This window comes from Suncus etruscus, chromosome 9, assembly GCF_024139225.1.
Source record: "Suncus etruscus isolate mSunEtr1 chromosome 9, mSunEtr1.pri.cur, whole genome shotgun sequence".
In the NCBI taxonomy this organism is placed as follows: Eukaryota; Metazoa; Chordata; class Mammalia; order Eulipotyphla; family Soricidae; genus Suncus; species Suncus etruscus.
The window spans coordinates 3,602,638-3,619,898 of NC_064856.1; the positions used below are offsets into that span (position 1 = coordinate 3,602,638).

The 17,261-nt window shown below is 37.2% G+C and overlaps 1 protein-coding gene across 1 annotated transcript in view; it reads left to right on the forward strand.

The window, feature by feature from the left end:
• Nucleotides 1-17,261, forward strand: part of HAO1 (hydroxyacid oxidase 1) — a 76,500-nt gene that overhangs the window by 24,280 nt on the left and 34,959 nt on the right. Inside the window, exon 3 of the mRNA XM_049779306.1 lies at nucleotides 11,212-11,467. Coding sequence (XP_049635263.1) covers nucleotides 11,212-11,467 — 256 coding nt within the window. The remainder of the gene's footprint in view (nucleotides 1-11,211; nucleotides 11,468-17,261) is intronic.

Here is a 17,261-nt window from a genome sequence, read left to right on the forward strand (position 1 = left end):
ATTTCACTAAATCTGTACAATGCTTTGGGAGTATTACTATTTTAATGATGTTAATACTCCCAATTAATAAACAGGCTTATATCTCCATTTCCTGCATCTTCTTTTATTTCTTGAAGCAGTGTTTTGTAGTTTTCTTTGTAAAGGTCCTTCACCTTTTTAGTTAGGATGATTCCAAGTTATTTGAGTTTATGTGGTACTATTGTGAATGGGATTATTTTTAATTTTTCTTCTTCTCTATTGCTGTATATAAGAAGGCCATTAATATTTGTGTGTTAATTTTGTAGCCTGCCACTTTACTATTTGTATCTATTTCTTCTAGCATACTTTTGGTAAAGTCTTTGAGGATTTATATAGTATCATGTCATCTGCAAACAGTGAGAACTTGACTTCTTCCTTTCCTATCTGGATGCCCTTTGTTGATTTAATATAAAATATAATGTCTAATGTCCATGGGTCTGGGTGAAGCCTTTCTTTGCATGGCACAGCCCAGCACTTTAGCACCTTTGAAGGATGGGTCTGAAGAATGCAGGGTAGTAATAATGGAGAAATAATTCATGAGCAGTCTGTTAAAGTTTCATCAGAGTCAGCTAGCTTTGTTTCAAGGCTTTTAATCACATGGCTTCCATGCTAATCTTACTGCAAGCAGCTTCTTCTCTGCTATTTCTCCTCTGGATTTCTGCCTCTTTCTCCTTCCTCCCTCCCCTCCAGCCAAGCTCTTTTTTTTTTAAGCCTCTAGATTCCTCCCCACCAGGATGGGGTGCAGCCCTGTAATCCAGGTGTGATTAACACTTCAACAGAAATCTTAGGGCATTGGTGAAGGGATACTTTACATTTTCCATATTTTTGCTTTACAAAAAAAAGAGAAGTTACAAAACTTTTGTTCTCCTGCTCTTAGACAGATGTGGAAACTCCATGTCAGAACTTAAAGTATCAAAGTTTAAATTATATACAATTTTTCTCAAAAGTCAGCCTTTTTCATATCTTATACATATCACAAATTTTTCCCTAGACTTCTTAAAGCTTAAACAATAAAACTTTTCTGAACTTATAGTTTGAAATTCCTAGCATTATTACACCAAGCATTATTAATAAGTCTAAAACATCTAAGTTTCTTTTCATAAACTTCTCTAAACAAAACCACATTATTTTCAGATAATGCAGTTTGAAAATAAGTTGCTACATAAGATACACAATAAAACATCATAGTAATTGGAAAACATTCACTAGGATATCTGAAAGCTGTTAAAACTAACATTATGCATTTCTCCAGAATTGTGCAAACTAATATTAAACCATTAAAGTTAGATATAAAATTTTCTGTTTGTTCTGTGTCTTAGAACAAAACAGTAAGAACCATACAGATAAAACACATTTAACCAACAAGACAATGACTGGTGCATATAGAGTCAAGAAATTAACTTGATCGGGGCCAGAGAGATAGCATGGAGGTAAGGCGTTTGCCTTGCATGTAGAAGGCCGGTGGTTCGAATCCCCTATGTGGCATCCCATAAGGTCCCCCCACTTGAGCCTGCCAGGGGCGATTTCTGAGCATAGAGCTAGTAGTAGCCCCTGAGTGCTGCTGGGTGTGACCCAAAAACGAAAGAAAGAAAGAAAGAAAGAAAGAGAGAAAGAAAGAAAGAAAGAAAGAAAGAAAGAAAGAAAGAGAGAGAGAGAGAAAGAAAGAGAGAGAGAAAGAAAGAAAGAAAGAGAGAGAAAAAGAAAGAAAGAAAGAAAGAAAGAGAGAGAGAGAAAGAAAGAAAGAAAGAAAGAAAGAGAGAGAAAGAAAGAAAGAAAGAAGGAAAGAAGGAAGGAAGGAAGGAAGGAAGAAGAAAGAAAGAAAGAAAGAAAGAAAGAAAGAAAGAAAAAAGAAAGAAAGAAGAAAGAAAGAAGAAAGAAAGGAAGGAAGATAGGAGAAAGAAAGAAAGAAAAAGAAAGAAAGAAAGAAAGAAAGAAAGAAAGAAAGAAAGAAAGAAAGAAAGAAAGAAAGAAAGAAAGAAAGAAAGAAAGAAGAAAGAAATTAACCTGAAACACAGTTAAGATGCAGGAGGTTCTGAAAAACAGCTTCTCCTTTGCTGGGTTTTGCTGAGCTTTGTTCTCGAGTTGAGATTTGGCGGGGTTTGTGCTCTCAGTCTCGCCTTCTTCTTCTGTTTTAGGATGCCTAGGTCTTCCAGGCTGTAATCTGGGTTGGGGAACTAGGTCTTCTGCTGCCCGTCTTCTTACAATGGAGCTTTCTTTCTGGCTTCTTCCTAATCAGTGCTTTATATAAGTTTCTGCAGATTGGGAGGCAGAGGTCCTCAGAAAAGTCACCTTTGGTAGGAGAAAGGTAGGGGAACTAGGCCAGTAGGAGGTGCTCCAATTTTTCAGTTCTTCCCTCTGTGCTCCTGCCTGAAGGAGTCTCTGCCATATTCAGAATAGGCACCATGTGCGTCTTGGACTTTACATTCTCAGTCCAGCTCAGGAAAGCGGAGATTACCCACCCAAAAGTCAAGGTACTCACCAAAGCTGACTGAGATCTTCTTGCATTCTCAGGTCCTGTTTCTGTGCTTAAGTGCCTATTGTTGTTTCAATATAAAACATAATGTCTACTGTCCACGTATTGGGGTGAGGCCTTTCTTGGCACAGCACGTCCCCTTTACAGAAGGGTATGAAAATGCAAGGTAACAGCAGAGAAATAATCACAAGCAGTCAGTTAAAGTTTCATCTGAGTCAGCCAGCTTTATCCCAAGACCATATCCGCCATATGCTTTTTCTCAAATGGCTTCTATGCTAAGCTTATTCCAAGCATCTTCCTCTCTGCTGCTTTCTCCTCTGGCTCTCTGCCTTTTTTCCCTTCTTCCCTTCTCCCCAAACTCTATTTTTTTTTATCTTCTAGATCCCCACCCAACAGATAATTGGAAATTCACCAGCCAGAGGAGTCAGGGGGGGCCTGGGTTCAAAAATTAAAGAGAAAGGAATAGATACAAAGCAGGCAGCATCTCTGTGATGCTTTTCTCTGGCCCTGTGTGGACCAGCAGGCGCTGCTCTGGGCACTCCTGCAACTGTCCAAGTTTTCCTTTTATACCCAGAATGACGGGGTGGGGGGGACATATTCAAGAGAATGTCTAGTGAGTGTACATGTTCAACTGTCATTACAGTGGTGTGATCCAAGGAACATGTCTAAGTCCAACTGCCATACATCAACACTCTTGAAAGGTTTAAAAGAATTCGTTAGTGAATCTATCAGGGCCTGGGCTGTTTTTGGCGAGAAGACTTTTTATCACCATTTTAATTTCCTCAGTTGTGATATATCTGTTCTAGATCATCTGGTTCATCCTTGGAAATTAAAGAGTCCAAGAATTTATCCATTTATTCCAGGTTTTCTTGTTCTATGGCAGAGAGTTTCTCAGAGAAGTTTGATAACCCTTTGAATTTCTTTAGTATCTGTAGTGATCTCCTCCTTTTCATTTCTAAGTCAGTTTATTAAGTTTCTCTTTCTCACTTTCTTTGTGAGATTTGCTAGTGGTTTATGAATCTTTTTTTGTGTGTCAAAGAACCAACTCTTGCTTTCATTGATCTTTTAGATGTTTATCGGATTTCCAATTTATTAATTTATGCTCTAAGCTTCGTTATTTCCTTTTATGCATATTGGTTCATTTTGTTTATCACTTTGACATTTTATAAGCTGTGCTCATTAAGTTATTTATGTAGGCCCCGTCTTCCCTCCTGATGAGTTCTTATAAAGCTATAAATTTTTGTCTTAGTAATTTTTTTGTTGTGTCCCACAAATTCTGATAATTTGTGTCTTTGTTTGCATTTTTTTCAGGAATCTTTTGATTTCCTCTGATTTAGTTTCTCACCCACTAGTTTGTTCAGAAGTGAGCTGTTTCATTTCTACGTATTAAAGTTTTACTCAGTGTCTATTTGTAATTCATTTCTAATTTCAGTGCATTATGATGGAATTATGAAATTAGGTAGCTCATAAAATTTCTATTCTATTGATTTAATGGAAGTATGTTTTGGGGCCAGAATGTGGCCTATTCTGGAGAATGTGCATCCAGGTTTCTGAGGTTGGAGAGCCATATATATATAAGTTCATCTTATTTAATTTCTTCTTTCAGAGCTAGTACATTATTCTTAGTTTTCAGTCTGGTTGATCTATAAGGGGTAACATGGTGGTGTTGAAGTTTCCCACTATTATTGTGTTGCTATTGATGTCTTCTTTCAAATTTGTTAACAATTGTTTTAAATATTTTGCTGGTCCCTCATTGGGTACATATTTGCTTCGAATAATGATTTTTCCTGATATACATATCCCTTGATTATTACAAAATGTCCATCTCTGTCCCTTATAATTTTTTTAAGTCTGAAGTCTATGTCATCTGATATTAATACGGCCACTCCAGCTATTTTAAGGGGGTTGTTTGCTTGGATTATTGTTCTCCAATCTTTGTTTTTGAGTCTTTATGTGTTCTGACTATTCAGATGTATTTCTTGTAGACCATAGAACGTTGGATTCAGTTTTATGTTCCATTTTGACACTATTCTCTTAACTGATGCACTTAGTTCATTGAAGTTGAGAGAGATAATTGTCATGGGATTTAGTATAATATTTATGTAGGAGTTTGATGTGCCTATTGGTTTGCCCTGTCTTAAAGTAGACATTTCGGTTTGTTGTTTTGAGTCTTTAAAGTTTCTGAGCTGTTGTTAATCCACGAAGCTATTTATTCTTCCTTCCAATGTAAATGTGAGTCAGGTTGGCTAAAGTATTATTGGCAAAGCTTTCATTTCATTGGGTTTTGTTACTCTATCCCACCACTGCCTTCAGGCCTTGAGGACTTTTTGTGACAGATCTGCTGAAAATCTTAAGGATGCTCCTTTGAATGTATTTTCCCTTTTTGATCTTACTGTTTTAGTATTCTATCCCTATCCATGGGATTAATCATTGTGACTAATATGTGTCTTTGGGTGCTTTTCTTTGGATCTCTTTTAGCTAATAATTTTTGGGCATGCAGGATGCACTCTACCACTAGGAGTTTCTCTGATATTTTGTCCTTGACTGTTGATTCTTTATGGAAATGGTCTTCCTGGGTCTCTGGAACTCCAAAATTCTTATGTTTTTCCCCCTGTGGAATTAAAGACCTCTATTTTCATCTGTTCCCATTCTTTGAGAATATTTCCCCCCTCCCTCCCTCCTCTCCTCCCTCCCTGCCTCCTTCCCTCCCTCCCTCTCCCCTCCCTCCCTCTCCCCTCCCTCCCTCCCTCTCCCCTCCCTCCCTCCCTCTCCCCTCCCTCCCTCCCTCCCTCTCCCCTCCCTCCCTCCCTCTCCCCTCCCTCCCTCCCTCTCCCCTCCCTCCCTCTCCCCTCCCTCCTTCCCTCCCTCCCTCCCTCCCTCCCTCCCTCCCTCCTTCCTTCCTTCCTTCCTCCTTCCTTCCTTCCTTCCTTCCTTCCTTCCTTCCTTCCTTCCTTCCTTCCTTCCTTCCTTCCTTCCTTCCTTCCTTCCTTCCTTCCTTCCTTCCTTCCTTCCTTCCTTCCTTCCTTCCTTCCTTCCTTCCTTCCTTCCTTCCTTCCTTCCTTCCTTCCTTCCTTCCTGCAAATGGTGTCAACTCTTTAATGATATTCTGCAACTTCCTCCATGGGGACCAGTGGGAAAATTATCTTAAAGAATGAGATCAGGAGAAGACCATGTTATTGTCACACTTCTTGAATATTTGCTATTGCATTGTCACTGGTTTTCCAGTAAATATACAATGTGGAACTGTAGAAAAGTAGGACTATCTTCCATGATATTATATCTGTATTTAGGCCCTAATTCCTTGTCCTGATGAAGATTTTTCTTCTTTTTTTCTCCTTATTTTGATCATATTTCATCTGTGCTCAGGATTTTCTCCTAGACTTTGCTCAGGAATCAGACCTGGTATGCTGAGGAGGCCATAAAGTCTACTGGGGATTGAACTATGGCTGCCTGAAAGGCTAATGCCCTGCCTGCTGTACTATCTATACAGCCCCTGATTTCTCTCCCTTTTGAGAGATTCATTTCCATAGATTATGAGCATTTACCATTATTTGCAAAGGACATGAGGCATGGTACCTTGAGCATAAACACCTTTGAAGAAGAGAGTCAAATGAGATTACAAAAAATTGTGAAATTGAAGAAAACTATGAAGGACCTTATCACCCACCCCTTTTCCTATCTTCCTCCCAATACATAGTATTCTGTATTATTTCACTTAATGCTTCACTATTGCATGGCTTGAGCATTTTCACTGGAAACTGTGAATGTTTCACTCACAGATGGGTGAGTGTGATATTGTGAACTGGGTCCTATTGTTCTAACCAGCAACTGTGGCTATTGCTGTCAGAAGATAAACTCTGGTTTATAAACTAAATAGGATTGAAGACCAGGTTTATTGACTCAAACCAGCAGATGTCTTTCTAAAATATAGATATTATTCCCCACATAATTTAAATGACTTCATCTCTGATATCTGAAAATCCAAGAATTTTTTTTATCTCTGTGAATGATGGGAGTGCATGCCCGTATGCTTTATGCATTTATTTTTCTGACGAATATATAATACTTTAAATGAGTAAGATAAGGAATAGTAAATATAAACTAAATATAACAGAGTTTTAAAAATTAGAGTGTCTAAAGGCTGAATATTTTTTCTGCAGTAGAGCCCTTGCCTTGCATCTATGAGGCCCTGGGTTTGAGTCCTAAATCTGTCAGCTCATGAACAAAATATCTCTTTTTTCCACGTCTATCTTTGAAAAAAAATTTTTTAGGAAGAATTAAAGAGGACAGGGGAAGTAAAGAAATAGTCTTGGATACAACAACAGTGATGGAACAGAACTGCTAGAACCATAAAGAAAGATGCTATCTTAGGCTTCATCCTGTGACTTGTACAGATACCAAGATCTCTAGTTAGAGGCCTTATTCTGTCATCCACAATTGAGTGGAAAGTTTCCTGGCACCAAAAATTCCCTTGGGGTGTGAAAAGGAGCATGTACAGAGCCTGTAGTTATTCCCATGACAGTATGCTTCAAGGGCAGAAATACCCTGGATCTTTTAGGCCAAGGAACTTCCCTTTCTAATTTCCCCAGTATTTACTATGCCTATGCAAAAACAAAACAAAACAAAAACAAACAAAAACCTTGCCACAACAACCCTCCTTCCTTTGTTTGTTGGTTTTGTTTGTTATATTTTGGTTTTTAATTTTTTCTTTTTTAACTTTTATTTTTTTTAAAACAGAACCACATAACTTGAATCATCCTGTTGTACCTCATGAATTGAGGGGGAAAAAATGGATGATACCGAACATTGAGTAGAAATAAAAAAAATGATCAGAATTAAACATCAAATCCAAAGTCAACAACAGAATCGATATGCAATCTTCAACAAGCTATACAGAGAGGGAACCAGTTATACTAACAGTCTGGGGGACAAAAAAGGGGAATGCTGGGAACAGGGTTGGAAGGAAGACAACACTGGTGGTGGGAATATCCCTGATTCAATATCACTATGTACTTTAAATATTACTGTGAAAGACTTGTAACTCATGTTGATCACAATAAAATTATTAAAAAAAAAAAAGAAATAGTCTTGGAATACCCGATGGGATCAATATTTATACAGTAGTATAGCCTTTTGGAACTATTCTATCTATTATATGTTGACTAATTTATACATTTATAATTTATGATTTTTAGACTTGAATTAACGTTAAGAATCTTTGTTATGGGTAGGAGACAGATTTTGTTTTAACTAGATATCTTCAAAGGTGAACTCAATTTTCCAGGAGTCACGAAAATGCTGCCCATATAAGCTTCGTTAAATATTATGGAGCAAATTGGAAACAGAACTCCATGCAAATTGAATACTCCTCTTTGTTAAATGAAATGTGTCTATTTCTGCTTTTGAGAAAGAGAAGATAAATGTTACATTATAGAAAATAAAAAGTAAACATAGAGTGAACTTCAAAGATATTTTACTCCATAGACTGGGATATTTTAATAAGAACTTATTGATGAAGTTGGACTATGTTAGATCATTGATAACATTCAATTCCTTGGGACCAGAGAAAGATAATGAGTTGATTATATACTTTGCATATGTGAGGACCAGGTTCAATTCTTAGTACCACCTGGTCTCCTGGGAACTGCTGGAAGTGTCTCCTGAGCAATTAGCAGGGTGTAGTCCTTGAGAACCATTGGGAATTTCCCTGAAACAATCCAAAAACTGTATATAATTTTTGTTTCCACAAAGGGTGGTATAATATATAAGGAATATATTTTTCTCTAAGCAAAGTTATACATTATATATTTAAAACAACAGAAGACTTTAGCTAATTAGAAAAATTATTTACATACTGGCCTCTGAGATTCTAATGACATCTGGATACCCCTATGTCTTTCATACACAAACCTTTAAATTACTGGATTTGGGAGGCATCTAGTGCTATGTTGAGTGGGGGGAGTTATAGTATATTGAAAAGATTCGAGGGATGCTATACTTTAGAGATATAATAATTTATCGATTAAACCAGGAGTATTATAGCATTTTAACCAATAAAATTGCCATCTTATATAGTAACTTATTTTCGGCTCTGTGACTGTATTTCTTGAATGATCCATACAAATCCCAGGCTCCAACTTTCTTTTGTGTTTTTAAACTTAAATTGGTCTTTAAAATGTCTATAATGGTTTACCAAAGGAAAAAGTCCTTATCTCTTTACAGAAAATGGTGTCTCTCTTGACTGAATTCCTTTGTGAGACCACATTGCAGTATACATTTCCAAGTCTCCATACTTACTGGAGCTATTAATGTGGTAGAATTCCTTTTTAATTACCAATCTGCTCTCTTGGGTGTCATGGGCCTAGGGTATTGTGGGAGTACCTTTTTTCCCCTATTTTTTGGGGGGCCACACCCAGCAGCGCTCAGGGATTCCTCTTGGCTCTGTGCTCAGAATTGCTCCTGACAGGCTCGGGGGACCATATGGGATGCTGGGATTCAAACCACTGTCCATCTGCATTCCAAGCAAACACCCTGCCCCCATGCTATCTTTCTGGCCCCGGGAGTACCTCTTTTATGCTGGGTAGTAAAGATTTTAGAGGGGGCATCTGAGAGTTCTTCTAGAACTCAGAAATTATTTCCCTGGAAGAGTGGTCAAGCATGCTGGATTCTCATTTCACTCCACTACTAGTGTTCGTGTGACCCACATGGTGATATTTATGTGACCTTAATTGGGTCACATCCTCTTCAGAACATATTCTTTGTGGTAAATTAATGATTAGGGGATTCAGAATCAAACAACCAACATCCCATGGTATTTCTTCTAAACAGCAGTGGATGGCTTGAAGCTATTTTCCATATTTACAAATCTTAATGAAAATCAGACAATAGTCCAGATGTTTATATGTTATTACTTAATAAAATGTGTTTTTTGACAATATTTTTGCAAGTCATGATTCCCCGTGAGAAAAATTCTCAAAGAAACATTTGGAGGGAACAAATTTGTGACCCATCGGCAAGATAATTTCCAGCTCAGATCTTTTTAATTTTGTCAATGGGTCACAATTTTGTTTCTTTCAAATGTTCTTTTGAGGACCCTGACCACTACTAGGAATGACTCCAGAAGACAGAATAAAGAAAAGTGTCTGAGTGCCATCAGATATGGTCTGAACCACCCCGTCACCCTGCAAATAAACAAACAAAAACAAGTAAACACAAATGAGAACAAAAACACATTGAAGAGCACAGAAAAGGTAACATTTTAAAATATAAGATTCACTTTATTTCCATGGACCATAGAGTTTACTTTCAAATGATAAAATTACTGCCTACTTAAATGTGAAGAGCGGCCTAGTCCTGGCAGCATCAGCATTACCTAGTCAGAATGGTACATTTTGGGTTCTCTCTTAGATATACTGAATGAGAAATGCAGAAATGTATTTCATAAACACCGCAAGGAATTTGGCCATTCACTAAGGTTTGAGAAGGATGGAAGATTTTAATTTTTCAGAGCAAATTTATCAATAAAATAGCATTTGATTCTCATCATTGTTACTTTGGCAACTACTTTTACTTTTATTTGATATAGGAATATGTGATGGGATACTTGTATAAATGAAATGACATTGGATCTGACTTTAATTTTAATACTTAATTTTTGTGGAAAGCCTATAATACAAATTGACCCAGAGTTATAAGACAGTTATATGACTCTTTCTCATTTATTAGCTCATTAAAAGTATCTTTCAAGTGGATGCATGTATGTAAGCAGAAAAAATACTAGAGGAAAAAAGGAGAGAACAAGCAAAAGAGCAAATGAGAGATTAAAAAAGAAAAAGAGAATCTAAAAATATGTAGATTATGTAGACCATAGAAAGGTAGATATTGCAGATAGCTACAAATTTCCTGTTCCTCATTGAAAATCAGTATTTAAAAAATTTTCAATTTATAGGATGATCCTCATATAGGAAATAATCTGTTATATTAAGCCTATTGAATTAACTCTTTGATTTCTTTGAAAATAATACTTTCATAACCATATTCAGATGTGTATGAACAAATCTATGGGTATCATTACTTGACTAAATTAAAACATAAAATTAACCATTACAAACATATATTTAATAAGTATGTACATTCTGTTTTACACAGGAAGCACAGTTACCTAAGATTAGACATTTATTTATTTGATTAATTTTTATATCTTGGGGGCCACACCCTACCATTCTCGGTGGTTACTCCTGGCTCTGTTCTCAAAGGTTACTCCTGGATATGCTCAATGGAATATGGAATGCTGGTGATTGAACCTAGGTTAGCTGCATGCAATGCAAGGACCTTACCTGCAGTACATTATCTCTGGCCCCAGTTTCTTTTGGTTTTTGGTTCATACACAGCTGTACTCAGGACTTATTCCTGCTTAGAATTCAGGGATTAATTCTGGTAGAGCTGGGGAACCATATGGATGCTAGGGATAAAACCTGGGACTGCATACAAAGAAATTGCCTTAATTTAGATAAATTCATTTTACTCTTCTAAATGTAGCATCTTTGTCCTACTTTTGCCTTCAAAATTGTTATAATGCGGAAATGAATGCATATTGTTATATACATAAGCTATTTGAGGGCCACATTGCCCTGAAAGATCTTGTTGTTACTCATACCTCAACATGGGTACTATGCAATGGTGTAGATGAGAAGATTTGCTTGACATCCTTTCTTCTTCAGCCTGTAGGTCAATGGGAACAGGCATGATGTTGAGTTCCTGGGCCACCTCTTCAATTGAAGAAGTAGCTGAGGCTGGTCCTGAGGCCCTTCGCTGGCTACAACTCTACATATACAAAGACCGTGAGGTCACCAAGCAGTTAGTGAAGCGGGCAGAGAGGATGGGCTACAAGGCCATATTTGTGACCGTGGATACCCCTTACCTGGGGAATCGCTTCGATGATGTGCGTAACAGGTTCAAGCTGCCACCTCAACTCAGGTAACATGGGTCTCCAATTTCCCTGACATCTTTATGCTCAGTTGGTTGTTCTGAACCAACTCCAGTTTCCAGATGGAACCCTGGGCAGTTAGAGTTTAATTGCTTCCAAAGTATGAATAAAAAGCATTTTGTCTAGAAATGATGGGGTTTGGTTTCTGATATAGCATCATTATCCAAAACCCATAGAGTCTTCAGATTATCCCATGGCTTTATCAGTGTAAAGTAACTAAGCAGAGATAGAAATTGTATATGCAGGAAAATCCAGATACATGTATGTATCAATGAACTGAAGACATGGATAAATGTGGACTGTATAGATATTTAAGATATACATTACGTGGGGCCGGGTAGGTGGCGCTGGAGGTAAGGTGTCTGCCTTGCAAGCGCTAGCCAAGGAAGGACCGCGGTTCGATCCCCCGGCATCCCATATGGTCCCCCCAAGCCAGGGGCAATTTCTGAGCACATAGCCAGGAGTAACCCCTGAGCGTCAAACGGGTGTGGTCCAAAAACCAAAAAAAAAAAAAAAAAAAACAAAAAAAAAAAAACAAAAAAAAAGATATACATTACGTAAGATATAAGATATTTAAGATATAACATTGTTTGAGAAACAGTTTTACCATAATCTTAATACTATAGTTTGCTTTTAAAATTAAAATAAAAAACATCATTTAACTTCATTTTTTTTGTTGTCCTTATAGCAACAATGACAAGAAGGAATAAAGAAAATAATGCACAATCATCTACTTCTCTATTCAATGTGTTTTTGTTTTCTTATTCATTTATGGATCAAAACTCAGAACTTCATTTATTTACTCACTGACTTTAGCTGCAATACAGTAATTTTAACTTTAACTGTAATTGTTTGATCAAGTAATTCTGCTTGTTATGAAGTTATTATCAGAGAGTATTTGTTCCTTTTTTGTAATATTTTAGGATTAGAGTCATAAAGAACAAATATTAGGAATTCAGTCTAGTTTGCTCAGAAAGACTCAAACCTTTTCAAATTTCTGGCTTCTTATCAATTATGATTTTTTCTTTTCCAACTACCAAGTTCAATTATAATTTTATTTATGTTTATTGCCTGCTAGTCTTTAGACTATCAAAGTATTTAAAAGAACATTAATAGAGGACATTTCGATGATGAAATTTCGAGGTGTATATTATATATTAGTAAAATAATGAGGAATCTATTTGGATCTGAGATACCATTTTATTTTATATATGTTGCTTATTCTGTATATGACTAAATTCAACCCTTCTTTTTAAAAATCTAAAATAAAAAAACCCTTTAAATTTACATCAGTATTTCATATCAGGACAAGAATTTGGTACAGACCAGAAATCTCTTTTTGCAACGAGAGTGAAATATATTTCAGCCAGGTGTCTCAATCATCACATAATCTTAATCTTGTACTAGAAAAATCATATATAGTTCAAGTATTTTTAAACTTGAGTATAAAATATTGTGCATAGAATCTAGCTAATTATATGTGTGATGTTATCTCCATAATGCTGCCAGGCAGGTTTTGGATATTATTTCTTCAGTGACCCAAAGACAAAAAGAAACATGTTCTTCCTGATAGACCTGCCAATATGCACGTTTTGTGTTTACCAAACACAGGCTATCTGAGGGGACAAAAATCAATAGAAAATCCCCATATACCTATTTATAACAAATTTATCTGAAAGTAGATAGTGTCAAATATCTTTAATATGAAATCAAACACCGTTAATATAAAACATTGTATATTCGCTTTGTTTCTCCATTCTCTTATTTTATAGGGTTTTTGTTTGTTTTTTGGGCCACACATTAAGGCTTCTGCAAAGAATCATTCCTCATTTTTTTTTTTGCCTACTTGTTTTTATTTACTTTTTTTTTCCCACTCCATTGATGCTCAGGGGTTTCTCTTGGCTATGAGCTCAGAAATCGCTCCTGGCTTGGGGGCACCATATTGAATGTCCGGGGATCGAACTGCAGTCTGTCTTAGGCTAGCGTGTGCAAGGAGCTTGTGTCACTGCTCTGGCCCCTTTATTTACTTTTATCACTAGTGCTGCTGCTGGTATTATTACTAATAACATCACCGCTACTACTTGTACTGCTGTACTACAACTACTAGTACCACTATCACTCTTACTACCACTCCCACCACTACTACCACCACCACTACTACTATTACTGCTGCTGCTATTGTTACTACTAGTATCCCACTGTTACTACTTATACTCCTACTACTACTTCAGATACTTCTGCTGGCACTACTTTCACTAATACTAGAAGAAATATAAAACCATACAGTATCATAGTTCTTTTGTTTGTTTAAGTACTTTCTTGCCTATGATAAGCAAATTTCACAGTGCTATCTACTTAGATGAAGGCAGTGACATAGTTGTTCCTCCTGGTTGGTATCTCTTGCTTTTTTTTCTATGCCAGCCCTTTGGTTGATCGGCTTTCCCCCTTTGCCTTTGCTCTTGAGCTCCTGCCAAAATGATGTAAGGACCTTGAGACAGAGGACCCCTTTTAGCTGTCAGTGTGCCTGGGGTGGCCACAGTGCCCAGTTAGCCACATCTCCTGTCTGAAGATGATCACATCATGAGCAACACACCAGGTTACAGGGAACATAGGAAATACCCCATAAGCTAGTGGATCTGCCCCCCTACAGCGTACACTGCCCTTGTTTGTCTTCCTGGGCTTCGGAGTGAGCTGGTGCCTTTTGGTCAGCTCCACCGCAGCCCACATTCAGCCATAGAAGGCAGAGACATTAATGGGAGGCCCAGGCTTCCGCTCGAGACCACATATAACCAAAAAAGAAAATAAAAAAGCTCATCTGTTACAGCCTGATATGAAATCAGGTTTCTTTCCGCCACTGACCTGACTCATAGAAGGTGAAGCCTGGCTTTTCTGAAGTGAGGTTTGGCAAGCGAGGGAGACAGGAAATCCAGAGGAGAATGAGTTTAAAGCAGTGGCTCCTTCCAGCCCTTGCTACTTCCTCTGCCTGGATGCGGAGGGGGCAGGGAGGTGGAGGGGTCCTGACTCTTGGCATCTGGGAGCAGCAAGAGTTCAGGAGTTTGATGGTCTCTGTTTGGTCTATATGCAAAACACATGTATGTGTGTACAAAATGAATGAATGGAGTTTCCTGAAACAGAGGGAACTTAGAATTTTTCATCTACATTTGGAAGCAGCAAGGAATGAAGGAAGTTCACTAGGTTGAGTCTTGTAGATCAGACAGAAACCAGGGAGTATTTATATGGGATAAAGGTTTGGCTGTTCCATAATGTAGTTGACAAGGGTAGTTGACAAGGAAGACAATTTATTTTCTTTACTTAGCTAATACGATGAAGGCAATTAGAACGTTTTGCTTTCGGCTATTTGTCCAGCGACTTATTCTTTCTCTCTTTTTTAACTTTTCATTATTTTTAAATTTTATTTTTTCAAGACTGTGATTTACAAAATTGTTCATTGTTGAGTTCTGGGCATGCAATTTTCCAGTATCAATCCCACAACCACTGTTAAACTTTCCTTCACCAGTGTCCCCAGCTTCCTGTTTGCCCTAGTCCAACTCCTTGCCTACCTCCTTAATATGTAATTGAATTTTTCTATGTCCTGAACTGACTTATCAATCAGAGCAGCCAGAACTGATCACACACATAAAGCTCAGGCTGCCTTTGTCTACCCAGATGACTCACAATGCAAGAGGCCTGTGAGCCTTCACATGGTCAACTGAACTTTTACCTGGCCCGTATATTCCTTTACTTCTCTGATCTCCTTACTAAGACCCTCATCTCCATGCTGTTTACCTCAGCTAAAAAATATTCTCTGCTTTTCTTTCATGCCAGGCATCCTTGCTGCTTTGAGACCTTTTCACTCACTGTGCTTTCTGTCTGTCTTAGCTTCCTTCCTCAAATCAATGACAGCGACCTCACGTTCTTTAACTATTGGACACCAGGAAAAATACACTCATCTTTATTGTGGAAAGTCTAAAAATGAACAGTAAAATCAGGATAAAGACAAAAATGTCTGAGGGGATCATGGAGGGAGAGGAATAGTGAGGAAACGTTTTTGAAAGGAGGACTTAAGATAACTTTTAAACAATATCTTTTTAATCCTTTGACTGAAAAAAAGCACACAGAATAGAATTGGTGGTAGACAAAGTAAAGTCCTCTGAGGGTCCATGTCTGAATTTCTGGAAATTGTAAAGATGTTACTTAGCAGGCAAAATTAGTTTTGTAGGTGTGACTTAGTTAAAGAATAGGAGACAAGGTTACCCTGGGTTAGCCCAATAGGCTTGATGCAATTAGAAAGCCTTTTGAAAAAAGGTGGTGGTAGAGTCAGATTGAAAATTAGAGGTGACGGTGGATGGAGAGTTTAGAGGGTCAGTGAATACATGTGGGCTCAGACACTGAAAAAGGAAAAAGTAATGAATCTTCCCCCGAGGCCTAAAGTAATGGCACTATAGATACTTGAGTTTAAACTAGTCAGATTATTATTATTATTTGGATTCTGACTTCCAGAAATATAAGATAATGAATGTGTATCATCTTTATGTTCCTACACTAATTTCAAATTATTATATGAGTGATAGAAAAAATACTAACTGCTAGCCAAATGACCTTCAAAATTCTGTGTCTGTGAGGCTAACTCAAATGACAGATAAGACTTGACAGCTGACATTCCTGTTATTCTGCTGGGCATTTTTCTTTATAGTAGACTCCATCCTAACATGCTTCCATTTATTACTTAATTATATTTATTTATTTTTTTCACTTTCTGCCTCTTCTTTAGAATGATCACCCAGTATGGCCAGGAGTTTATGTATTTATTTTTTCTATTTATTGTCTTATTTACTCCCTTTTTCTTACTCATTGAAAATATTGGCAGTTAGTAAGGTTTAATGAGCATATAAATATATACTAGACAGGGCCCGAGCAGTGGCATAAGTGGTAGGGTGTTTGCCTTGCATGAGCTAACCTAAGACTGACTGCAGCTCGATCCCCTGATGTCCCATATGTCCCCCAAGCCAGGAGCTATTTATTTTCTTTAAGTGCATAGCCAGGAGTAACCCCTGAGCATCACCAGATGTGGCCCAGAAACCAAATAAAAATGTATATTAGATAATATAAAATATGTCTGGAAAATTATGTGTAGGAAACAAATTAAGAATTTGAGATTACAAATAAAATTAAAGCCCTGAACCTTTCTTACTATCTATTCATCTTGAATAAGTGAATATGGTTTTCTTCTCAATCTTGGTGTTTTTTTTTCCTAACCTCAGAACTAAAGGCCATGGCCTAGGTATCAACTCTCCAAATATTTATTTATGTCAAAATTTCTGACTCTCTCATATTCTGCTGATATTATGAGCTGTACTGATATTATGTACTTTATTACCAAATATGGAGTCATGTAATTTTGTCTTTGATATCACATATTTAATCACACTTTGTATAATAGTTTTTATATCCTAATAAATATTTCACATTGTAAAATAGTGTACATGGGGGCTTGGTATATAGCTCAAAGTGGTGGAACACATAAAACCAAATTTTAGGATTATATGGCCACGCCCCAGCACCTCAGAGTATGAGCAGCACATCTCTTGACCCCAACTTTGAAAGAGTTGCATGGCCAAGTATTACAGAGAGTGTCCCCTATCCACCAGTATCACTGGGGAGGCACCTATAAAAATAAATATAGTTCTCAAAGCATTCTTTATTATTAATATTGCTATTAGTTATATAATAATTCTGAACTTCAGTAATTGTTTCTATTTTTTGATGCCAACTTACTAAAAGCTA